This window comes from Chelonia mydas, chromosome 6, assembly GCF_015237465.2.
Source record: "Chelonia mydas isolate rCheMyd1 chromosome 6, rCheMyd1.pri.v2, whole genome shotgun sequence".
Taxonomy (NCBI): domain Eukaryota; kingdom Metazoa; phylum Chordata; order Testudines; family Cheloniidae; genus Chelonia; species Chelonia mydas.
Genome location: NC_051246.2, coordinates 64,497,747 through 64,524,771, shown reverse-complemented (window position 1 = coordinate 64,524,771; position 27,025 = coordinate 64,497,747). Strand labels below are relative to the sequence as shown.

Here is a 27,025-nt window from a genome sequence, read left to right as displayed (position 1 = left end):
GTGAGATCCCTTTGTAACTCTTCGCAGTCTGCTTTGGACTTAATTATCTTGAGTATTTGTGTATCATCTGCGAATTTTGCAACCTCACTGTTTATCCCTTTTTTCCAGATCATTTATGAATACGTTGAATAGTACTGGTCTCAGTACAGATCCCTGGGAGACACCACTATTTACCTCTCTCCGTTCTGAAAACTGACCATTTATTCCTACCTTTTATTTCCTGTCTTTTAACCAGTTACTGATCCATGAGAGGACCTTCACTCTTATCCCATGACTGCTTACTTTGCTTAAGAGTCTTTTCTAAAGGACCTTGTCAAAGGCTTTCTGGAAGTTGAAGTATACTATATCCATTGGATCACCCTTGTCCACATGCTTGTTGACCCCCCTCAAAGAATTCTAGTAGATTAGAGAGGCATGACTTCCCTTTACAAAAACCATGTTGACTCTTCCCCCAACAAATTGTGTTCATCTATGTGTCTGATAATTCTGTTCTTTAATATAGCTTCAAACAATTTGTCTGGTCCTGAAGTTAGGCTTACTGGCCTGTAATTGCCAGGATTGCCTCTGGAGCCCCTTTTAAAAACTGGCATCACATTAGCCAGCCTCCAGTCATTTGGTACAGAAGCTGATTTAAATGATAGGTTACCTACCACAGTTAGTGGTTCTGCAATTTCACATTTTAGGTCCTTCAGAACTCTTGAGTGAATACCATCTGATCCTGGTGACTTATTACTGTTTAATTTATCAATTTGTTCCAAACCTCCTCCAATGACACCTCAATCTGGGACAGTTCTTCAGATTTGTCACCTAAAAAGAATGGGTCAGGTTTGGGAATCTCCCTCACATCCTCATCCATGAAGACCCATGTAAAGAATTAATTTAGTCTCTCTGTAATGGCCTTATCATCCTTGAGTGGTCCTTTAGCATTTCTATCGTCTAGTAGCCCCACTGGTTGTTTAGCAGACTTTCTGCTTCTGATACACTTAAACAATTTTTTTTGCTGTTACTTTTTGAGTCTTTGGCTAGCTGTTCTTCAAATTCTTTTTTGGCCTTCCTAATAGTTAAAAGTTAGGATAGTTAAAATCTCCCATTATTATTGTGTTTTTAAAATTTGTGTAGCCTCTCAAATTTCCCTGAGCATTTCATTGCCACTATCCCCATCCTGGTCAGGTGGTCGGTAGTTGTCCCTACTGCCATATTCTTATTATTCAAGCATGGAATTACTATCCATAGAGATTCCATGGTACAGTGTGAGTCGTTTAAGATTTTTACTTCATATAATGCCACTCCCCCACCAATATGCCTAGTTTGTCCTTCCGATATATTGTACCTTGGTATTACTATGTCCCATTGATTATCCTCATTCCACCAAGTGTCTGTGATGCTTATTATATTAATATATTTTCACTTAATATGAGGCACTCAAGTTCACCCATCTTAGATTTTAGACTTCTAGCATTTGTGTATAAGTACTTTAAAAAAAATTGTCACTTTTTTGCTGTCTGCCATTATGTGATGTAATTGAATGGGACTCTTTCATTTGACTGTTTCTCATCAGATCCTACATGTATTTTATCATCTTCGATCCTCTCCTCCTTACTAGGATATAATTAATAGATTGTCCCCTAAGGAATGTCTCTGTCCCAACCATGTGCTCCTCTCACCTGTCGGCTTTCCCCCAGCTCTTAGTTTAAAAACCTTAACATTAACAAAGCTTTGTCTCATGATAGTCCATGTTGACTACCAGTCCTAGTGGCTGTGCTGGAGATCTTGTGTTAAAGGTAGGATGGCTTCAAGAGGACACCCCACAATAGCATGGTGGAAACCTACACTATTCAACTCTCTACATAGTAGGCTAAAGTCAAAAGCTTTGGGAGAAGGCATCTCCCCTACATGCTCTCGGACAGGAACTAATGGAGAAAAACCCTGCCAGGATAACCATTTCAAAGTTTGTATTTTTCTTTTCTCTTTATTATTATTATTTTTTTTTTTTAAAGAGTACCTTGGAGGATCTGCCTAAGGAGACGAAGAGCTTTGCCATGGCAGAGCTTGCAATGGAGAACAGCAGCTGCATGGACTGGCAGAAACGGTGCCTCGCATTGGAATCCCAGCTCTTCAAATTCCGTCTGCAGGCTAGCAAGATCCGAGAGTTACTAGCTGAGAAGGTGAGGCCAAAGCTATGTACTAGAACATGTCTACCTACCTATTACTGGGCTATGTGGTGAAATCAAGGATCAAGAACAATCCGTCAGTTGTACTACATCTGGACCTAATTCCCACTTACACTATAGTCACTTTATATTGTTAAAGAGCCTGATGGTGATGTGCCTCCCAGCGTGGTATAAAGTGGCATTAGTGTAAATGAAAATTGGGTCCTGTGCATCTGACATATTATACCATCAGACTCATTTAATGCAAAGGCTCTTTAGTGGCTCACTGGAATTTAATATTTTAAATTTTCACCTCCGGAGACCTTTGAGATTTTGTCTCAAGTCACAAATGAAAGGAGTTTTGCAGGCTCATTCCAGCTTCTTGTTTATCCACACCACCACATAGTCTGGCACAATTGGCAGTCTCTATCCAGGGAATGACTCTGACTACTGTAGGGCATAGACACAATAGCAGAGTTGATTTGGATCTTGGGCCAACAATAGCGGAGGATGCTGCAGGTCTGGATTGGGTTGGTATTAGAAGAGCTTAGAGGGGTACAGAACTATGCTGTATCGTGATAGGTGTCAGGTCCCAGGCCAAAACTGTCAAGGGGAACAGCCGCTCAGGACTGAGACGCATTATCAGTGTTGTGCAGGGGAAGCTTGTACAGCACCTTTCTGTCTTAAAAAAAACTACTTTTTTGTCTGTCCCTCACTTTCCTGTCCACTAAATTCACTCAAAAAGTTGGGGAGGAAGAGAGAAGGAGGTTTTTACTTTTGATATTCTGTGTTACACACACACACACACACTTACACACACACACACCCCCGATTTCTTTTTCTCTGAGATTATATTTTTTAATTTATCAGTGTTTTTGAAGAGGGGAAAACACCATCTGTCTGGAAAGTGAGATTGAAATGCTCTGGTAACAGCAGGTTTATTTATGTTCTACAGAGGGCTGCAAGTCAAAGCTCGTTCCTTGAACTCTTCATGTGAAATTATTTCCTGCTAGTGTAGCTCTAGTAACTGCCTTTCTACAGGTTCCCACAAAGCATAAGGCACAGGATTAACCTTTAGAAATTAAGAATAGTACTTTCAGCCACGTGCAGTTTTGCTGGGACCCCTTTTATTAACCTCATGCCTGTATTAATACAGCTTATAGCTTGCTTTTGATTCCCTCACTGGATCCAGCGTGGTTTATGATAATCTAATTTAAGAGGGTTCAGCCAATCAGTTATTTGTATGGTGGTAGCAATTTCCTTCAGTCACAGTTAAGTAGGCAAGCTGCAGACATCCTAACACTTTTAATCTGTCCCTGATGATAATTGTGACCTACATCAGTTTTGCTCCATTTTACATTAGGAACCCTTGTTTGTACATTCCTTCAGAAAGCACAGTTATCTCAACCCCTGTAGTGATTTTCAATCTTACTTTCACTTTAATTACATTTGCACTAACATGATATAGAGCATTCCAGTCCTGTTCATTCCACACTTCATACAGGTCTGAGAAACTCTCAGCTCACTTCATTTTGGGAAGGCAGCATCTGAGCTGAGCTCCTCCAAGGCCTGTCCATACTGGGGACACTTTCTAACCAGTTTTAAAGCCAGGCAGCTAAGCAAACTTTACGCACTGTACAGAGCCAGAGTGTAGGCCTGGTATTAAGGCAGCCAGACCAGCTTTTATGACACCAAGGAAATCTAAGCCTCATTTCTTAGGCTGTGTATAGCCACTTCCTAGTTTTATTTCTTTCCATGGAAATTCTTAGACTAAATCCACATCAAACTAATGAAACTGTTTATTAAATCTCCTTCTGGAGCATGAACACACCATACGCCTGTTTGACTCTCCCCTCCATAGAACCTTTGATGAAAGTCCTGGCCAAGGACAGTGGGATAGTCACCTGCTTCAGGGAGCCCCCTGCTATGGAAAGGGAAGTGACTCTGGGGGCTAATCCAGCCCTTCAGTCAAAGCAATAGGCCCTTTGTTCCCTAATCTCAACAGTTTGGTTCAGTGATCAAGTTACTCTGTAACCAGCTGTATGGCTTTGTGATGTGGTTTAATGAAAGGTCAAAGAGCGGGGCCCCATATACTTAACGTATATCAGGAGGGGAGGGAGAGGAGGACAAGGTAAGGGTCAGGTTTCAGGACATATGTGAACTTGCTTGTCCAAGTGAAGTTTTACAGTACGCAGTGCCCCTGCTGAATATAGATTCTCCACCATCTGATGGTGGTTAGGTGGCCTGGGTCAGGGGTTCAATCTCTCTGAACTGGAAGACTGTCTGCAGACTCACTCCCTCCTCATTCACAGTCTCTTACCAGCCTTGTAGCAACTATGGCAATTGCTTACATGGAAAGGGTATATTAGGAGAGCATCTGTTTGTTTAGCTGAAGGTAATAAGTGTTCTTTTTGAGGAGAGAGAATCCTACTGTCTGTCTTTGCTCTTCATTTCAGCTCTTCCTCCCTCTCTCTGTTCTGGTTCTTCCTCTTCCCCAACCCCTACCCCACCTCTTCTGAGAATGTCTGTCTGTCTCTCCTTCTCCTGTATCACACAGATTTCTCTTTCAGCTGGTACCTCTCCTTCCCCTGGTCGTACTGCCTGGGCTGCCTCATTCCCTTCTTTCCTGGATATTCCTCGCTTGCTAGTGGCTGGCTCCTCTTCCTTCTTTTCAGCTGCTATTACAGTCCTCCAGGCTCTTCTTTACAATGAAGACCCTGAACTACGTATAAGCTGCTGAAAACAAGGAGGACCAGCATGATATGACTGACCAGCATTCTGCAGATGACCAGGAAGTGCCTTATAGATTCCCAGTAGTCCACAAGCCTCCATTTGGGAACCACTGGCCTATGTGAAATGAGTGTGCTGGGGATGTAGAGGGCAAATGCTTACTCCCATTCAGTGGATAGGTGTCCCCTTCACATCATCCCAAACTGACACCCCTTGGCAATTTCCATTCATCTGTTTAATAGATGAACAGAGAAAAATATTTGGGTTGTGTGCATTTGTTTGTGATCCGATCCTTAGTGCTGTCAGGACAAGGACACTCATCTCCAGGGCTCTATGATGAGGGACTAGAACAGTGTTTTCTCAGCTCCCATATATCTTCCCTCCCACACACCCCTGCTCCAAATCTCTTCCCCCTCCCCTCACTGCAGAGTAGAACCCCTCTGTGTGCCAAAATTGCTACCTTATCACCCTGAGTGGACAGTCTCTTGCAACTCAGCTCAGACCTACTTCCTGGAAGTCCCTACTTTTGCCAAGTTGTTGAGAAGTATCAATGTAATGGTTACGGAGATATCAGAACAGTGACACTTTAATATATAAATTTTTAGTAAATTTGTTCAGCCATATAAAACCACTCCTGCTCCTATTGAAGATAATGGCAAAATTAACTGGCACCAGTTATGGAACTTTACCTGAAATTTTTAAAAAGGAAAAAAAAATTGCCCAAAAAGAAATAGCTATTGCATAATTTAAGACAATACAAATATTTCCGTTTTTTTTTTTTTTATTCCAAGGGAAACAAGTTGTTAAGCAACCATCCCTTTAGAGTATTTGCAACCTAAACATTATAGCACTGAGAGAACTGGAAAGTGAACCAGAGTGAAACTGACCAGTCTAGCATTGCTATCCAAGTGAAGTGAAAATACTCCACAGGTAGTGTTGCCAATTTTAGCACAAGTCTTGTAATATTTGATATTTCTTACTTAGATTGTAAACTCTTTGGGCCAGGGACAGCCTAGCACCATGCATTCCTGGTCCATGGCTGCGGTTCCCAAGTGCTAGGGTAATACAAATGATAATGAAGCCTTGCCTGTTAGAATCAAGAGAATCTCAGCTTTCAAAAATGTTTAGCCCTCATAGCTGTGGATAAAAGTTTGAAAAAGTGAACCACATGTACCGTAAAGACTTGGAAACCAGAAGGCAAATAAAGAGTTTGGGTTTTTAAGCCAATCTAATGATATTTTGGGGGGTCTGATCTGACTAATGATTTTTGAACCCTTGTGGCTGGTAATACTCTACATTTTATGATGCAAATACATTAAATGTTAAAAAGGGTTTCAGACTGAATAATCTACAGTGCTGCTTGTAACATAAGGAATGTTTATAAAGCTAATACAATTTAACCCAGTGTCCACTTCCCCTGTCCAAAACTGCATGGAAGGGAGTTGCACTTGTGAGATTACATATTGACAGCCTGATCCCACGGAAACTTAACTATATGAGTAAAGTTACTAAGATTTAGGTGTTTGTAGAATCAGGTCCTTAATAACTATGTCAAAGATACTAAAATATCATGTCTTTATGAGAAAGTTCTGCATTCCCCTCAGCCCACCATAGGTGCTAGAGACTGGGTTCTAGGAGCATGTGTACATCATCAGGGATTGTGTGTCTTTGGTACAGGCATTTATTTTCACTCTCTGGGTTTCTCACACACAGAGGGGGATAATCATCTGTTGGTGAGTGACATGGCAGACTGTTGCCATGGCAGCATGATGACCTGGTTACAAGTGAGCTGTGGGCCTCTCAGAAAAAAGAACACACAGAAAAGCTGAGCAACAAATTAACTTTAAGCCTTGGTTTTATTTTGAATGCCTGACTGAACATATGAGCAGAGGTCTGTTCATGTACGTGGCAGGCAGGTTCCTACGCAGCCTTTAGAGGGACCAGTTGCATGGCTTCTCTCTTGTTTGTATGGAAGAGGGGTGCATCTTATAGCAATCCTTTGAAAAGCCTCTTATACTCTTGGGTTTAATATGGCCATGGGGCTTTGACGCAGCTTCATTCTGAGACATTTGAATGACAAATCTTTGCCTTTCTGTAGCATATGCAGGAGATAGCATGGGATAATGGTGGAAGTACAGGAATGGAGTTGGGAGAGAGGCCTTTTAATCCTGGTTCTTCAACTGATTTGCTGTGTGTCTGGGGACAAGTCACTTCATCAGTGTGACTCAGTTTCCCTATCTGTATAATTATGAAGTATTTTCAGATTTTAAAATGGAAGAAGCTATATAAATACTAAGTATTATTAATTCCCCTAGGAATGTCAAAGAGCCTTACAAACAGGAGTATATTAAGTCTCACCGTAGGCCCTGTGAGTTAGGTGATACATAGCAAAGATACACAACCGGTTAGTACAGGAAGTGAAGACTATCAGTTCACTTTAAACTGCATGGGGAGTTAGGGTGTCAGAATTTAACTCATCTGTAATTTAGCCTGGTCACCTCAATCTTTAGTGACCACAAGTAGTCATGACCTCAGTTTTATATCCTTCAAAAGTCACCAGTTAGAGTAGTACTAAGCCAGCTAGCATGAGACCACTTCAGAGGGAAGAAAAGCCAATACTTCCTGAAAAATCATGAGTTTTCTTGGAAATCTATCATCCACGTCCTGACCTGCTCCAGTCCTGCTTATCTTGTGGGAGATAATGGTATCACAGCAGGAAGAGTTAATCCTGCAGGAATTAATAGATGGTTACATACCTAGGATATTCAACAGCATCTGGTAAAGACCCAATGTTGTACCAATAAAATAAAAACCAGCAGGATCTTATTAAAGGGAAAAAGGCAAAATACCACATTTATTGTGAATACAGAAAGAATCATAGTAAGCAGTTAGTTACAGCTGTAACATTCCATTCAATCTCATCTTTATTCACACATTCATTCATACACACACACACACACACACACAGGTTCTGCAAGGTTGTTATCATAGTAAGCAGTTAGTTATAGCTATAACATTCCATTCAATCTCATATTTATTCACACATTCATTCACACACACACACACACGTTCTGCAAAGTTGTTATCATAGTTACCAGCCTTAGAGTTGCTCATGCCAAGCCACTGGCCAGGTGGCCTGGACATGAGGAGGGAGCAGGGCCTTGTCAGATGCTCATCTGATGCTCCTGGAAGTTGGTTTGCAGAATCAGACCCCAAAGTTCTCACTTTTTAGAGTCTATTTTTATAGGAATTTCTTCCTATGCCAGTCTATGGGAATTGCTGCATCATGCTGTTGCTGAATCAATCAGCAGATGGCAGATTCCTGACGGCTCCAAGATGTTATCTTGTTCTTTGGTTCTCCCATTCTTGAGGCTATTGGGTGGATTCCAGTCTGCCCTCCGGGGGTCCTCTGGTTATTTCCACTTGACGCCTTCTTCAGCCGATGGACACTGGATTCTTAGGCTGGCACCTCCCTGATCATTCAGTTATTATCCACACCAAGCATCCATCCACATACATCCTCTATCTCTATTTTAATCACAATTGTTAATACAACAAAAGGGCGGGGAGTCTCTGGGTGCTGTTTCTGTTGTTAGAGTATTGCTTTGAGTCTCTGTGAATTGCTTTGAGAACAGACTCTGTCTTAGAATGTACTAACACAATTAGCAGCTTGCAAGTTTCACACACAGAGGGAGAGAAACAGTACCAAAAACCAAGAGACCTCTTAATTAGTAATACCCTGGAATTTAAACTATGGGGAATCAAACTCATTTGTGATTTTAATATAGAACTTCTTTAATATGATCCAACACCAAATCCAGGATGACAAGTCCCAAAGGTACACTCAGCAAGAGAGCATGGGTGCATTTTGAGCTGTCAACTCCATGCTCATTTGAATCATAAGGTGGGGGATGTTTCTATAAAATTAAGCAATACAGGCAAGGGGGGAAAAGTCACAGAAATGCCCATCTTGTGGGTAACAGTGAAGGCATAAAGCCATTTCCTCCCCTGACTCTACACAATGGTCATCCAGCATTGATTTTTGTTCCACATTTAAAGTGTCCCTAGTTTGCATGTAGCCCATACTGGTAGCTGTCAGAAGCTATTACCATTTGGCGGTGGCTATTCAGTGGCCTGCTGTATGACAAATGTATTGGTGAATCTCCAGTCTTAGTGGATTTATGGTCACATGACAAGACCCACCATTAACACTAAATAGCCTCCAAGTTGACTTCTCTGCCAAGATTACCAAGGACTGATTGGCCAGGAATCAGAACAGGTGCAGCATGGACAGTAGCCAGGCAAGCTTCCATAACATTTCCCTGCTGAACTATTCCATCCTCACCTAGACGGATTACCTTTACAAGCTGGAGAGGAGTCAGGCTCCATGGCCCATTAAAGCCTTGGCCTCTTGGCTGAGAACACTGAAAATGAGGGGAATTTAGTGCTCATTGTGATATATTATGCTAGCCCTACCAAACATTAAGTTTAGTGTGTGTAATTTTGTTTGCTGTTTGATCATTGAAATGTGTGTACGCGCACACACACACCCCTCTGCTACCTTCCATCTGAGGATATGAATATGCTCTACAATAATTAAACTAGTGCTTACAATCCCTCTGGCTGGTGGGGAGTAACATCATTCTCATTTTACATATGGGGACACTTGGGCCCAGAAGTGTTTATGACCGCATTTTCAAGAAGATGGCACTAATTTTAGGTGATCAGCTTGAGATGCTTAAAGCCCAATTTTTCCAAGGGACTGATCTGCTGCTCCCACTAACTTTAATTGCTCTTTACATTTTGTCCTCTGTCACACATCATTTCAGAGATAAATAGAGCCCAGGTGTGACAGGTTCGGTCACAGAGACCCCCTTGCGACTGTCACCTGATGTGCTGAGACTACCTCTGAGCCTGTTTTCCCTGCCAGCTTGGGAGTCTAGAGCCCTGCCTTGTTGAGCCAGACACGCTAGCCTGCTGTAACACAGACTCAGGTCTGTCCATGCCCCCAAAGCTGCAGACTTAACTGAAAACAGCTTAGCAGGTCACCTGCCTCCAGTACCCAAACACCCAGCTCCCAATGGGATCCAAACCCCAAATAAATCCATTTTACTCTGTATAAAGCTTATAGGGGGTAAACTCATAAAGTGTCTGCCCTCTATAACACTGATAGAGAAAGATGTACAGCTGTTTGCTCCTCCAGATATTAATCACTTACTCTGGGTTCATTAATAAACAAAAGTGATTTTATTAAGCATAAAAAGTAGGATTTAAGAGGTTTCAAGTAATAACAGACAGAACAAAGTAAGTCACCAAGCAAAAACATGCAAGTCTAAGCCTAATACGTTAAGAAACTGATTACAGATAATATCTCACCCTCAGATGTTCCAATAAGCTTCTTTCACAGACTAGACTCCTTCCTGGTCTGGGCCCAATCCTTTCTGTGTACAGTCCTTGTTACTTCCAGCAGACAGCTTAGGTGGAAAGCGGGGGTTTTCTCATGACTGTCCCACACTCCCCTGTCCTGCTCCATCCCTTTTTATAGTTTTGGCACAAGGTGGGAATCTCTTGTCTCTCTGGGTCCCCACCCCTCCTTCTAAATGGAAAAGTACCAGATTTAAGATGGATTCCAGTATCAGGTGACATGGTCACATGTCCTGCGAGACCTCATTCTTCATTACACATCCACAGGCTAGCCCACCCCACACCTTTACGGAAAGGCTTGCAGGTAAATAAACCATCTACAACCAGTTGTTCTAGTCAATGGGAGCCATCAAGATTCCAAACCACCATTAATGGCCCACACTTTGCATAATTACAATAGGATCTCAGAGTTATACTTCATATTTCTAGCTTCAGATACAAGAACGATGCATGCATACAAATAGGTGAACACACTCAGTACATTATAAGCTTTGTAATGATACCTTACAAGAGACCTTTTGCATAAAGCATATTCCAGTTACATCATATTCATAAGCATATTTCCATAAAGCATATGGAGTGCAATGTCACACCAGGTATCCCTGTTCTTAGTTCTTTTTGTAACCCACACACCTCTTGGGTGTGGTGTTCTGTCCCATCTAGTGGCACTGAGGCCACTTAAAGAGAGAGATAAAATAAGTCTGCTCTACAGCCTTAGGTAACAGCCAGTTGGCTTTTAGCTCTTGTGGTAGAGGCTAATGCACTAAGCTCCAGAGGCCCCAGGTTTGATCCCGCCCACCAACGACTGGGGTCTGTCAGTATTACATGAGCTCAACTACAACTGTCTATCTGCTACCACCTGCTTCTGCCTCATAGAATATTAGGGTTGGAAGAGACCTCAGGAGGTCATCTAGTCCAATCCCCTCCTCAAAGCAGAACCAACACCAACTAAATCATCCCAGCCAAGGCTTTGTCAAGCCGAGCCTTAAAAACCTCTAAGGATGGAGATTCCACCACCATCCTAGGTAACCCATTCTAGTGCTTCACCACCCTCCTAGTGAAATAGTGTTTCCTAATATCCAACCTAGACCTCCCCCACTGCAACTTGAGACCATTGCGTCTTGTTCTGTCATCTGCCACCACTGGGAACAGCCTAGCTCCATCCTCTTTGGAACCCCCCTTCAGGTCATTGAAGGCTGCTATCAAATCCCCCCTCGCTCTTCTCTTCTGCAGACTAAATAACCCCAGTTCCCTCAGCCTCTCGTCATAAATCATGTGCCCCAGTCCCCTAATCATTTTTGTTGCCCTCCACTGGACTCTCCAATTTGTCCTCATGCCTTCTTCTGTAAGGACATTAGGAAGTACTGGATGCTTCATATGAGAACATGTTCTTGTGAGGCTTCCAACATTTTTTGCAGACCCAGGGTGGATTAAGACTAAATCATAGTACCCAGAACTACCAAAAGGCTACCCCAAAACCCTGTCGCCTCCCCAGAACAGTCTCTTGCTCCTACCACTCCTCTCCTAGAGAGCTTGTCTTCTACTCTGAGTTATTGATCTTCCTCTGAAGTGAGGCAGCTGACCAGCAGCAAACAGCTGTGCACAGAACTGCCATCTGCTGCTTCATACTCATCGCTTTGTCCAGGCTCCCTGTGATATTGGGCCCTGGATTCCAAGGGTCTGGGTTTAATCTCATTTTGTGCAGACTGAAGAGTTTGGGACAAGCATCTAAGCTTTGGGGAGTTTAGATAAACTGAATCTTTCACAGTTCATCCCTACTGCATAGAATATATTTGGAAAAGGGGACAGGGAACATATGAGTCAAGTAATAGTCCATATTGCAAAAGCATCCACCAATGCCGTTGCTGTAGTAAAGCAAGAGGGAATGAAAGGTCCATGTGTTTCCTAGGTGCTGTCTCTGGCCTCCAGATTTTCCTGGCACGGAGTCAACTCTCCAGGGAAATGTTATGGGAATGGAGCAAGCTCTCAAACACAGCCCTGTGAACACAAAGGGTCTCCAGGACCCTATCCTACAGCTCTGTGTTTTTCTCCAGTAGGAGGATCAGTAAGTGTGCAAATATTACTTTGTTGAGAGAGAGAGAGAGAGGAGCTGGGAAGGACTAGCTAAAGCTTGAGAGGGATCAAAGCCAGACAGGCTCTGAAGGAAGGAGTCCTTGACAGTGCTGAATGTTGCCATAGAAGAGGCTAAAGCCCTGGGGATGACACTGTTGAAGAACAACAAAGAGTCCAGTGGCACCTTAAAGACTAACAGATTTATTTGAGCATAAGCTTTCGTGGGTAAAACCCCACTTCTTCAGATTCATGGAGTGAAAATTACAGATACAGACATAAATATGCTGGCACATGAAGAGAAGGGAGTTACCTGAGGTTACCTGGTCTGTTAGTCTTTCTAAGGGGCCACTGGACTCCCCGTTGTTTTTGTGGATACAGACTAACACGGCTACCCCCTGATCCTTGACACTGTTGAAGAAGGGAAATAAGAGCTGAACTTTATTTGGGCTTGATTCAAGCCCAAAATGTAAGTTTTATTAGAAGTGATGGGAGTTACAGAACTGAATGTAAACAAATATGTCCCTGAAATAAAAAATCTACTCATTTTAGGAGAGAACAGATGTAAACCTTCCCCTGAAGCATCTCTGAAAACCTGGACCCAGCACCTTTGTACTAGAGCAGTGGTTCTCAAAGCCAGTCCGCCGCTTGTTCAGGGAAAGCCCCTGGCACGCCGGACCGGTTTGTTTACCCCAATGGGGGCTGTGGGAAGGGTGGCCAGCATGTCTCTTGGCTTGTGCCACTTCACGCAGCCCCCATTCACCTGGAGCGATGAACCGCGGCCAGTGGGAGCCGCGATCGGCCGAACCTGTGGACGCGGCAGGTAAACAAACCACTGTACTAGAGCACTGGAACCAGGAAATGAAATTGATTAGAATACTCTGAGTACATTTCCCAGATCTGAGAAAGAGCTCTGTGTATTTGGAAACTTGTCTCTCTCACCAAACAGAAGTTGGTGTTGGTCCTATAAGTTATTACCTCACCCACCTTGTCTCTCTAGGATACTGCCACAGAAGGAGTGGAGGTAGTTTGTGCCTCTTCTATTTAGAGGGTTATGAACAGTGCTTAATTTGTGCCAGGACTTGCCAAGGCTGAGCCCCAGCTCTTCTGAGCTTGTTGAATCAGTTATGAAAGTAAAAAAAAAAAATAAAAAAAAATTGCATTAGCCCCAGCACCTCTTTCATTGCAAATTAAGTACTGGCTCTGAGGCAGGGACGGGATGGGGGTGGGGGTATGGCCAAGGTGAGGGTGATCCTGAAGGCTGCCCTAAGTTGTGTCCCTGATGGGTTTTGAAGAACACAATCACTGGGATACAGGTCTGCCTAGCTTATGCCCCATCACATTTTACACCCAACACATTTTGGGCTGCTGCAGAGACAGCACAGAGGCGGCAGAGCCCGATTTGTGCCTGGCACAGGGCCCCTTGACAGTGGGGATATGCACTGACAGGCTTTACTCCTGTCCTGTCACAAGGGGAATGATAAACTGAGTCTTCTGTTAATAATGATGTGAATCTGACCCTCTGGTTTGACTGTCCTAGCTGATTGAAATGCAAATGGGGGAAATGTGGCATCAATAGTGAAAAGTAAATTAGTCAGTGCTGAATCAATGCTACAGCATGCTGTTAGGATGTGCTGTGCTCCTTACCTGCTAACATTTGAGAGCTTCAAAAAGGGATACATGAAAAGAAAAATAGGGACAGTCTTTTAAATGCCATTGAAATTATGGAAGAGTCTTGTAGCATTTAGAAGGGATGAAACCAACAGAATCTTTACAGACCTTTAGTTAGGGATCTAAAGAAAAAATTCAAAAAAGTTATAGAATTTAATAGAGAGTGAGGTTTTTCTGTGGTTTTTTTGAACTATCCTGTAGAATTCTATAGCAGGGATATAATTAGGGCCTGTAACAGGGTCCTCTGCCCGCCCCTCTTCCTGGGGCCCGCTAACTGCCCCAATAAAGCTTCCTGTTATGCAGCACCTTTGACTTTATTTACACACACAGTTCTCCCACCACCAATGTTGAGCTATGTACAAGGCTTACAGGGTTAGTTCCCTCCTTTCCAAGCAATCAGCCCACAGCCAGAAGACTGCCCATTCTCCTGGTAGCCCCCCTTCATACTGGCTCCCAGCCCTCATAACTACTGGCTTGTCAGGCCCACAGGTGGAGCCAATCCCCAGGCCAGGAATCATGCCTGTTACACCAGTCCGAATCTATTCCTCTTGATTGGAGCTGGCTGAGCAGGGGCTAATTAGGTGCTTTTGCAGCAGCACCCTGCTACAGGGCCCTACCAAATTCACAGCCATGAAAAACGCATCGTGGACTGTGAAATCTGGTGTCGTCCCCCCCACTCCCTGGTGAAATCTGGTCTTTTGTGTGCTTTTACCCTATACTATACAGATTTCATGGGGGAGACCAACGTTTCTCAAATTAAGGGTCCTGACCCAAAAGGGAGTTGCAGGGGGGTCGCAATACCGCCACCCTTACTTCTGAGCTGCCTTCAGTGCTGGGTGGCTGGAGACCAGCGGCTGTTGGCTGGGAGGCTAGGTCTGAAGGCAGAACCGCTGCCAGAACAGCGCAGAAGGAAAGGTGGCAAATACCATACCAGGCCATCTTTACTTCCGCGCTGCTGCTAGGGGCAGCTCTGCCTTCAGAGCTGGGTTTCCGGCCAGTCCCACCGCTCCCTAGCTGCCCAGCTCTGAAAGCACTGCCACCATCAGCAGCAGCACAGAAGTAAGGGTAGTAGTACTTCAACCCTCCCCCGCCCCCTGCAATAACCTTGCGACCCCCCCCCCCCCAACTCCTTTTTGGGTCAGGACCCCTACAATTATACCACCGTGAAATTTTAGATTTAAATAGCTGAAATCATGAAATTTATGACTTTTTTAAAATCCTATGACTGTGGAATTAACCAAAATGGACCATGAATTTAGTAGGGGCCTAGATATAATTCACTATCAAAGTCTATAGAAAGTTTATAGTTTCTATTAACTCTATGGGGGTTCTATAGTGGTTTGGAATAATAGAGTGAAAAAACCCTATACTTTGTGCTACAAGTAGGGCCTGTAGGGATAGCTGGCATGTGTGTTAGTTGCCGGGGTGCCACTTCTTGCTTGAATTGTCCAACAGAGGTTGTAACCACTTGTAAAGCCTATGATATTTTTGGCAAAAATAGGCCCTACACCAAATTCTAGCTTGGGTAACTGCATTCTGCCTCTAAATCCTCTCTCCAGTTTAAACTGGATACAGTTGACTTCATATTTTATCATTACATGGTTATGTAGTGTGTTAACTAGTTGCTGTGTTTCACTCCAGACATGGCTGCATTTCACTGAAGGTGAAGGAATTCCTGTATGTTTAGGATTAAATTCCATACTCTTTAATCAAGCAGAGACACCCATTGACTTTGCTGTGAGCTTTCCTTCAATTAAGAACCAGTTAGTTAAATTCTTTGGGATGAAAGGTACAATAGGAATGTTAAATGATCATTAACCTGTAGCTTTGGTGAGATTAGGGGCTGCTTTTGTAGCTAGACCACAGTATCTACTCGACCTATTTAGATTTAGATAGTGTATGTAGCCTACTGGGAGCCATTCAGAGCTGTATTCAGTTTTATTTCCCCCTATTAATGAGTCACTATTTGGAGAAAGCACAGGAAAGAAGGATGGGCTATAGCCAGGCTACTTGCAGAGACAACCCACCAAGTATAAATTGCAGAGGTGGGTCAGGGCACCAGGGATGTTCCTTTGACCCATGTAATGAATGGTGAAGCTCACTAATGAGAAAACGGTTCTTGAAAATGCAAAAGGGGTGGCAGGGTAGGCTGGGGGAGATCAAAGGTCTTTGTTTCCTGGTCAGAGCTGTCCAGTTAACCCCATGAATGCCAAAGATCAAAGTTCCTGTTAAAGAAACCAGCAGCTTATGAGTCAAAAAAAATGAATGATTCTGCTCACTGTCAAATCTCTTTTCTGGCCGTGAAGATGCAGGAGCTGGAGCAGAGAGTAGTCGAGGCAGAGCAGAGGGCTGAGAATGCAGAAAAACAGGTAAGAGGTTCTCCAACACTGACACTGTTATGAACCCAGCAAGCCTGCACTCTTAACAGTCTCCAAACCACTGCAGAGAGAGCACCCAACATTATGGAGCCTCACTGGGGAGACACTTATTACAGAGCAATGAATTAATATTTCTGGTCCTGCCCCACTATCCTCCTGCCTGAGTTTCAAGGGTGGCCCTAAAGGAGTTAAGCCCAACACATGACACCTGCATTTCAGTTCTGCAACCAAAATAGTTGAAGAATCCTGCAGAGAAGCTGCACCTTTACCTACAGATCTGTGGCATGGAGGCAGATAAGCCAATGGAGTGACTAACTGTCACACAGTATGTCACACTGGACCACAGAATAACAGCGGGCTATTGCAGATCAAGATTGAAGTGCAATGTTGGAGCACCATAGAGGCTGTAAAACACAGTGCAATACACAGGAATGCTGTTGTGAGACTGACTTATTTCCTGGCCCCAATCCCATGACATTGTTCAAGATTACAAGATATTATATACCTATGTCACGTTGCATGGGGGTCAGTATCCACTGGTTCCTGTTTTAGGGGCCTCAGAGTGGAATAGCCGGTGCTACCACAGTTCAGGATTGAAGTACATTGGCATAGCTTTTAGAGGGAAGCTTGCATTGCCCCAGGAGCATCATCTCCTCTCTTCCAGGAGCCCCATATCACTCCAGAGAAGTAACAAAATAGCTTAAATTCCAGTCCCATTAGCCCTCATGTGGGATTCTCTGACCCTGGTACAGTTTTTCCAACGTGAAAGCAAGTGTACTATGAAATGTAAACAAGCAACATCTCAACTAGAAACATCCCAACCTCCAATAAAATTATAGTGTGTGTGAAGTTAACAACGAGCTGGTCCCCATGCAAAATGTCTGGGTTGCTGGCACCATGCTATCAGAGGTTCCTCTCCTCCCACTGCTCCCTATGAACAGCTCATTGTTGAATGCTGAGATGATAATGGCAGAAGTGAGTGGGCAGCGGATTAGGAAAGGATTGAGCATGGGACTGTAACACAGGTCAGTGGGTGAGACAGGCAGAGAGATTGTAGCTATTGCTATTGTTGAGCTCACTAGACCACCTGGTGACTTAATTAAAAGGTAATGGCCTTGATTCAGCCTTGCTGACACAGAGGTGGCAATTGCACCCCCTGAACCAGCAGAGCGATGGCATTTACCTCTCCTCTCCAGGTGTTCTGCCAGGACAGCATTGTTTTACATTCCAGCCAAGGCTCTGTAGGAAACCTACTAACAGAGGCTGAACCTTCCAGCCGATTCTTCCCACTTTCTGGGAAAAACAAACCAGTTCTGTACTTCTGGCAGAGTGAAGATTCTTCAGGTTGGTGGTGTGTGCCACTGTGACTGACCCTTACCATAGCACACTTTCCACCAGTGAAAGGCCTGCAGCCCAGGCTGTACTGCCATACATGGGCAGAACCCAGGGGAGTGACTTGGGCCCCAAAAGTTGCTGCCTTTCCAACAGCACCACCCATATCAATATCGAGAGAGAAGCGGCTTTTCAGTAGAAATGCTTTAATTACATCCAACAGCTTTAGGAAGTGGAGCTGCCCTTCCCACAAACAGGTATATTCTGGGTGAATAAGAAGCATTTGGCAAATGAAAGGGCTCCCCATGGAGTTTAGAGTCTTTTGTTTTCTTTCACCCCATGAAACTGGCTGTTTGGATTGCTAATTCAATGGGCTCCCACAGCTGCCATCCTCAATTAAAGAAACCACATGTCTGCAGTCCCTACTCTGAGCCTCCAGCACAGAGTCAGCACTCGGGCATCAGACACACACACAAAAAACATCCGACTCAGTGAGCTTAGCTTTCTGGCTGGGATGGCAGGTGCCTGCCTTTCTGATTCAGTGCAAGGGAGAAGCGGTTTGCTTCTCTCTGTCTAATGCAGACAGACAAGGGGACAAAACACAGCTTCTGCAAGTCTGAGGTGAGGGCTGCCCAATGGAGCGTAAGCTGCTCTCTCATGCAGAATCTGTGAAGCAACCTGGTCATTGCCAGCACTCTGCCATGCTGGCCCTAAGCCTTTGTCAAGACAGAATGGCATTTGGGAAGAGCTGGTTTGAGAATTATTCGCAACTCAAGTCTTACTGACAAGACAATGGTACCGGGTATTTGACACTCATTAAGTTTTGTAATTACCAGGCTGAGTTAAGTTGAAGGAGGTCAGTTTGTCATTGGTAAGGAACTTTACTATCTAGCAAAACAAGTTCTTTATAGAATCTTCCATACAAACTAGACTCAGACACTTCACAGGGTTAGACGATGATGATAACAGTGGGAATTAGGAAATAGGCTTGGGAAAGAAAGTAGTAGTAGTAGTCTCAGAGGGTTGCAAAGAAAACTCAGATTCTAGAGCACTAAAACTTTGTAATACAAAAGAATTCCCACCTGTTCACATGAACTAGTGTTGGCATCCTGCTGGACCTCAGCCAGATTTGACATTGTTGACCATGAGATTCTGCCATCTCACCTGAGAGAGATAGTAGAAGTCCAGGGTAATGTGCTAGAATGGTCTGAGCCAGGGGTGGGCAAACTTTTTGGCCTGAGGGCCACATCTGGGTATGGAAATTGTATGGCGGGCCGTGAATGCTCACGAAATTGGGGGTTGGGGTGTGGGAGGGGGTAAGGGCTCCATCTGGGAGTGCAGGTTCTGGGGTGGGGCCATAAATGAGGAGTTCAGGGTGCGGGAGAGGGCTCCAGGCTGGGGCAGGGGTGAGGGGGGGTGTGAGGGCTCTAGCTGGTGGTGTGGGCTCTGGGGTGGGGCTGGGGATGAGGGGTTTGGGGTGTAGAAGGGTGCTCCGGGCTGGAACCAAGGGGTTCGGAGGGTGGGAGGAGGATCAGAGCTGGGGCAGGGGGTTGGGGCATGGGAGGAGGTCAGGGGTGCAGGCTCTGTGCGGCACTTACCTCAAGCAGCTCTTGGAAGCAGTGGCATGTCCCCCCTCCAGCTCCTACACATAGGCATGGCCAGGTGGCTCTACGCGCTGTCCTGTCCGCAGGTGCCGCCCCTGCAGCTCCCATTGACCGTGGTTCCTGGCCAATGGGAGCTGCGGGGGTGGAGCTTAGGGTGGGGACAGCATGCGGAAACCCCTGGCTGCCCCTACATGTAGGAGCCAGAGTGGGTACATGCCACTCCTTCCAGGAGCCGTGGCACACGTGGAGCAGGGCAAGCCCCCAATCCCACTCCCTGGCGGGAGCTCAAGGGCTGGATGTGGCCCACGGGGCATAGTTCTTCCACCCCTGGTCTGAGCCCTTCCTGCAATGTCACTCCCAACAAGCAGTGATGAGGAAATTGCACCCCTTACTGGTGGAGTTCCACAAGGATCAATTTACTCTCTGATCTTTTTCCACATCTATATGCACCCACTAAGTGAACTGGTCAGATGACACAGACTCAAGTGCCAGCAATTTTCAGATAATACTTGTCATTTACCATGTACAACCACACCACTACCACCAAGGTGGCCCAGTGCTTGTGTGAGATCAGCTTTTAAATTAATACCAGTTGGCTAAAGCTAAACCCAAGCAAGGCAGAGGTGATGCTGGTGGGCAGAGGAAAGTATTCTGAAGGACTTGCAGCCCTGCTGCAGTCTCTGCTCATTGAAGACACGTGCCTAGAATTGGTCAGTTCAGTCCATAGCCTAGGTGTACTCTGATTTCTCTCACATAGCAGCATCTGCAAGTAACATTTTTACCATCTACACTCAGCTAGAAAATTCCATCCCATTCTGGTGGACAAAGATCAGGCCTCAGTTATTCACTCATTCATCACCTCTTAGATGGTTTATAGCAATGCCTGGGCATGAAGTCTTCCGCAATGCAGAATGCACTGTTGTCTTCTGCATAACTCCAGCTACTGCAAAATGCAGTGTTTGTCTTCTCAGCAACACAGGCTATGGCAAACATATCAGACCACTAGCTAAAGTGGCTTCCAATAGACTTATCAAATTAAGTTCAAGGTCTGTCCTTATCTTCAAAGCACTCCATGACCTGGGCCCAAGATACCCACAAGGATCATCTAAAGCTCCAGGATGGAGACTGTGGTCAACAACTCTGCTCCACTGGGACAATGGAACTCTTAACAAGAGTAAAGCTCATCTGTGCAGGAGACGGAACTTTCTTTGGTGGTCAGCCTAAGACTGTCTCATGAACTCCCCCAGGAACTAGGGACCATCACAAACCTCACTTTCCACTCCAAGTGCAGGGTGCATTATTTTGACCTTGCCTTCTCTAATATAAACACGTATCTGCAGATAGTTATATTTAAAACACTCCCCCTCCCTCAAAACAAGACACTTCACTGCACATGCTTCTCCCTCTCGGGAGAGGATGAGAGAGCACACACACAAGTGTTAGGTGGCTTAATGCACTACTAGAAGGCCATCAAATACTACAGTGATAAGCATGGTATAAAAACCTACATAAAGTAGAATAGAAGGGAGCCCAAAGGGAGGCAAGGCTCTGATGGGTTTCAGCATTTTTACCACTGTGTTAGTTAGCAGGTTTAACCTGCACAGTTGCAAAACCACAAGAAGCTGTCAAAGCTTTGTCTAAACTAGGGATCATAGCAGTGGGAGTTTTTTGGTAAGTTTCCCCAGTGTAGTTACAACACAAAGGCTTTGAAGAGGACAACTAGGATCTTGAAGTATTGAATCTGGTATTAATGGGGGTAAATAATTCAATATGGTATTCGCTGTAGTCAATGTAGAGAGCCCTGCCTTTCTATATAATGTAGGGTATTTATATGGCCTCCCTATTACCACAGATTGTGAGGTGCTCAGATACAAACTTGTATCTTCTCTTGTTTCTCATTGCCTTTCACCCTGTCCCCCAGTGATGCCAGTGGCAATGTCAGAACTGAACACACTGCATTTGAAAATAAAATTAATTGCAGAGTACCTTAGGCCTGTAAGAGTGTTTTTTCAAAGGTCAGATTTTTCTTTCTTTCCCTCCATCATAAAGATGAGCCCCCATTCAGAGTGGTTACCACTAAAGAAACTCATGCCATCACATTCAGTTTTCATTAACTCCACCACTACCACCACCACCCATGGTCATTACAATGAAAGTGTGAGGGTATCTTTCAGGTCAGAGAAATGGAAGAGAAGGTGAAATTGGCCAATATGAAAACCAGCGAATCAGAGAGTACCCTATACAGAAAATACCAGGAGCTGCTGGGCACAGTGCAAGGAAAGGATGATCTGATCGGCAGACTGGAAATGCAGCTGGAGAAACAGGTAAAGCCACCTTCCACTGGGAGATCTGTAGCATGCATGGGCCAGTGGGACTGTAGGTAACATATGGTGCAAGGCTTTGCTTATCTCTCTAGCATCTATGTGCTTTCATCTATGCCAGCCTATGAAGGGAAACAATCTCCTTCTGGCTGGTAGGGTGAGCCGAGTCTTTAGTACAATGGTTCTCTGATCAAAGCAAGATTCCTCTCCTGCCAAGAGAAAACGAGTACTTGTGGCACCTTAGAGACTAACCAATTTATTTGAGCATAAGCTTTCGTGAGCTACAGCTCATTTCATCGGATGCATACTGTGGAAAGTACAGAAGATCTTTTTATGCTTTGTGTGCATAAAAAGATCTTCTATACTTTCCACAGTATGCATCCGATGAAGTGAGCTGTAGCTCACGAAAGCTTATGCTCAAATAAATTGGTTAGTCTCTAAGGTGCCACAAGTACTCCTTTTCTTTTTGCGAATACAGACTAACACGGCTGTTACTCTGAAACCTGTCTCCTGCCAAGGAGAAATACAGGAATCCAAATAGACAAAACCAAAGTCAAATCTGCCCCCATTTAAGTTTGGGCTGATGGTGATTCATAATGGGATGTGAAAATGCTTTATTGGGATCACTGGTTTAAATTCAGACTAGACTGGGAGAGTGGACATCTCAGACTGAAAACAGCCTTTGACATCCTGGTTGTCTATATGATTCAATTCTTAAGTGTAGAGATTTTAGTGGTTCTGGGGTGTGGTAATAGGATACTGAGTCTCTTACCATTATGTCTTTGATCTGAATCTAGTCTGGGTCATTACAATTTGATTGATGTTCAAAGGCCTATGTAAAATGCATTATATAAGATTTGCCAGGTCTTATCAAACCACTGGTCAATCAAGTCTGAAATCTCATCTCCAGCAGAGGCTGGCACCTGATGCTTCAGAGGAAGGCAAATAAGTAGAGTAATACACATTGCAAATGTTACAATGCTGTACTCAAGGGGGGAAAGGGAGAGAATCCTACCTCCCTGACATGAAGCATGAGATTTGATAACATTTGTAGTTAAGCATATTAAAGTAAGAGTCATTATTTGGTCATAGAATTATCCAGGACTATTTAAATCCAGAAACAGTATCTGAACTAGATGTGCTGCTGTGGCATTGAGTTGCACAGAGCAATTAAAACAATGAAGTAGCAGATTTATTTTTATTTGTTGTATCTGTACGTGCCAATGATTGAGTGAACCCTTTATTCTCTTACTTTGTGAGAGTGCAAAAAGGAGGCGAGTGATCATTTTTACTATCCTTAGTTTCTAATGAACTAGACTCCATGTTACAAAAGCCTCCAGCAGATTTGGCACAAAACCACTACCACAATTGTCACCTTTGTTGTCAGCCTCAGTAGAGAGGCCAATGGCTGAAGGAGCCAGGGAGACTGAACTTCTCCCTCTTGCTCGTAGGCTTGGTTTCTCCTTGTAAGGTATCTAAGCTATTTTTGGAGTGGGGAAGCTTGCACTGCCACCACCCATGCTATACCTGATCTGAGGCTAAATAGAGGCCTTCACTTTCCAGCAATATCAGTCTAGCATCTTTCAGCAGCAAATTCCCTTGAGAAGGGAAAAAGAGAAAAATGACATAACCGCAAAGCTGATGGCATGGTGTCATTACCCTGGCAATCACTTGGGAACAATACTCCGTTTGATTTCTCAAACATTACTCTTCGTAATATTATTGTAGCACCTAGGAGACCTGGTCAGGAACCTATGCTAGGCATGGTACACACACAGAACATACCTGTAAAATCCTCCATGAGTTTCCCCTCATGGCAGGAAGGTGCCCCGTAGGCACCCTGACTCAGTTCCCCCTTCCCTCCCAGGGTCCCTCCAAACATTTCAGTGCTGTCTTGGGCTGAGAACACTTTTGTCACAGGATAGTTTTTGATTAAGCACATCTCAAAGGCATAAACTAGAGCCTCTGGCTCTGCTGCCTTTTGTCACTTTTGACTCTTCTTCAGTCCCCAATCTTCCTTCAAATAGAAGGTTGCTGGGCTTATCCCCATCATCTCCTGATAAAGTTTAGAGGCTCAACCAAAGCTCCAGAGTCTCCATCTGTCTGCTTTTGGCCTGTCTCTCTTCCTTCCAACTCCCAGGCCTCCTTATATCTCCTGACCCCAGATGCTACCTCATCCCCTAATCAGTGTTAGCTAGGATACACCAGTTCAGTCACAGGAGTCTCCCTAAAAAGGGGCTCAGTCACCCTGTGACAATATACCACCTATAGACAGACCAGTGCTCCCTGGGTGTCCAGTCTCAGGTTTTGGGCCTGTTGTCCCCGATTATATTACTTTGACTTTGGTTTCTCAGTGAGAGCAACAGCTGTGTGTCACAGGGACCTTGATGGGATTTCAGGCTTTCAAAGTAACCATTCTTCCTAAACCTCCAACTCTAACACCTGCCCTCTAAGCTCCAGATAGAACTATTGACATCAATAGAATTCTCTTCATTCTGAAGGACTGCAAAACATTTTACAAGGTACACACAGGAATTGTTTAATTCTCCACTGACATGTAGCCACCAATTGGGTGGAAAACTACAGCTATGTAACACCGCAGAGCAACATTACATAATAATGTAGGATAAGAGGAGTAGAAGACTATGTACAAATGAAACTCTGGGAGGCAGAATGTAATTGCTCAAGATGGAATTAGGCCAAGATTCAACAGGGCCCCAAAACAGATACCCTGGAATTGTTAGCCTAAATTTTCAAAAATGGCTCAAGTGGATCTTGAAACCACCAGACACCTTAAAGGGGCCTAATATCAGAGGCCAGGTGAGCATTAATATCTAACTACACTTTAGTCCTGGGACCACTTCACTGAATGGAAGTTCCAGTTTATAAGCCACTACTGCTACATTAACCCACTAAGAACATCATGACCATGTTCCCATAATACATTTAATCCTCTCTTTGCCACAGAAGCAGTTGAGGGCTGAGGAAGCTAAAATTGTTCAAGACAAAGCTGCCAAGATCAAGGAATGGGTAACATTTAAGCTAAGAGAGGTGAGTCTCCAGCCTGTTGTCAGCTTCTGTGGTGTGCAGTTGGGAGTGGTGATTCTATATGTTGCTGGAGTTGTAAATCGAGCACTTTGTATGGACAATAAAAGCAAGATATTATTACTCCTGGGGGAATTCTGTACCACTGCCTCATGCCAACAGGCAGGATGGGTTCTCCAAAGTCACTGACAAAATTTGGTCACTCCAAGGCGTAGCTGTTGTGCCACCCAGTTAACTAACCAGCCATCAGACTGGAGTGTGGGTGATATCTACATACAGAAACTCTTTATGTCAGGTCTCTTCTTGCACTGAGTGAAACTTTTAATGTTGTCTTAAATGCTCGTATTCTTCTACACTGGCTTACTCCTGTGGGAATTCAACGCCACTGCACAGGCGCATACTTAATGGGCCATGCATATTTTTAATTTTTTGCACAGAAAAAAGCGTCTGCCAGAAAGTTGCTGCAGTTCCACCTTTTGCCCACAAGAGGGCACTACAGTGTTAGAACAGAGCAGCCTCAGCAGAAAATAACTTCAGCTGGAAAAAGAAAAGGAGTACTTGTGGCACCTTAGAGACTAACCAATTTATTTGAGCATAAGCTTTCGTGAGGTACAGCTCACTTCCGATGAATTGGTTAGTCTCTAAGGTGCCACAAGTACTCCTTTTCTTTTTGCGAATACAGACTAACACGGCTGTTACTCTGAAACCTGTCATTCAGCTGGAAAGTTGCTGTAGTTCCGCCTTTTTCCCACCAGATGGCGCTGTGGTGATAGAACAGAGCTACAGCTCCTGGCCAGCTAGGGAAGAGAAAAAGCCTGCCTTATTCACAGTGCCTGTGGGGCTAGATCTGGAGAAAGGGGCTATGGGGAGACAGACAGTGTGGGGCTGCTGGAGAGTCAGAGGGGGGCTCATAAGGGCTAGTGTGGGAGGACAGACTGGGGCAGGGGCTGAATGAGAGTAGAGGCGCAGGGCCACTGCGGGGAGGGAGGTGCAGGGCCACATGGGGATGGGGAGAATGGCTGTCTGAGTGGGAGTGGAGGGACACATGGGGGTCTTTTTTGTCATCTGTATTGTTACAGACATACTTGCTGACAGGTATTTTGAAATAAATGACCAAAAATAATTGAAACGTGGTATGATTATATTGTGTTATTTTGACAAAATATGCAGAATTTTTCAGAATTTGAAAATATTGTGTGCAGAATTTTTAATTTTTTGGTACAGAATTTCCCCAGGAGTAAAGATATTCACTGCCACAAAGGAGTTAATGTTTGCCACAGCACACAACTCATGATGCAGGGGCAGATCCTCTGTCCTTGACTTAGGACAATTTACTGATTTGGGCAAAGTTTGCCTAATGCAGTAAACTGGTGCTCAGTTGCCATGATCAGATTTCCACCTCCAAGAACCAGAATTTGAGGTAAATTGTTCTCTCATTTAGAGGAAGCAAAAGACTTCCCCACGATCACCCTCTCCTGTGAATCCTGAGATGCAGTTCCTGTCATTCCTCCCGAGGCAGCACCTGGCACATAGCCATTTTATTTCCTGCTATTCCTTAAAGTTACTAACTCTGTGTGACACTGTTTTCCTCCAACGTGGCATTCCCTCATGTCTGCCCTTCCCCTCTCTTCCAAACCCCTCTCAGCTCCTGGGGCTTTACCTCATTCCAATGCCCACTGAAGTCAATGGGATTCTTTCCACTGACTTCAGTGCGCACTGGATCAGGTTCCTGCTGTCTCATCTCAAAGCACTTTTTAAAAGACTCAGTAACTCTTTACTCCTTGGATTGAGGCCACACATACATCTCCAAACTTTGGATTTCTCAATTTGTTTCAGGAAGGAAGTTGTTAGCATGGCGCTTTACACCTATAAGTGGTGCAGGGATTCTTTATGTGAACCCTGTGTTTGGGTGAGAGTCCCCAGTCTCTTTAGTACTGCCTGGATTATTCGCTGTGATGTGTTTCTTTCCCCTCCCTTGAATATGTATTTGTGAGGGTTAACTTCATGTCTTCCCCACCCAGTCCCTCCTGGCACAGGGGGGATCCCATTACATTGTGTGCAAGAGGAAGGAAAGCTGACACTCCCAAGTAATAGTAGTTTAGCTGTCTCTTTCATACCAATTGTTTTCCAAAATATTTTACAGGTAAATTATAAATAATAGCAGTGAGAGAAATGATGGGGCCTATGCAGGGAAGAAGAAAGGTGCTTTCCAAGGATATTTGGGAAGAGTGGGTAGGTGCAGAAGGGCTATTCCAACTGGCAGAAGCTGCTGCTGAGAAGGGCTTCAGAGCTTAAAGTTA

General features: G+C 44.4%; 1 protein-coding gene across 4 annotated transcripts in view; it reads left to right on the top strand.

The window, feature by feature from the left end:
* PLEKHH1 (pleckstrin homology, MyTH4 and FERM domain containing H1) overlaps window positions 1–27,025 on the top strand; it is an 84,143-nt gene that overhangs the window by 8,893 nt on the left and 48,225 nt on the right. For all 4 annotated transcript variants that reach the window (XM_043548107.1, XM_043548106.1, XM_037900271.2 and 1 more), the window contains exons 2-5: window positions 1,998–2,165; window positions 16,352–16,414; window positions 21,534–21,683; window positions 24,648–24,731. In XM_043548107.1, coding sequence (XP_043404042.1) covers window positions 2,040–2,165; window positions 16,352–16,414; window positions 21,534–21,683; window positions 24,648–24,731 — 423 coding nt within the window. In that variant the 5' untranslated portion in view covers window positions 1,998–2,039. The remainder of the gene's footprint in view (window positions 1–1,997; window positions 2,166–16,351; window positions 16,415–21,533; window positions 21,684–24,647; window positions 24,732–27,025) is intronic.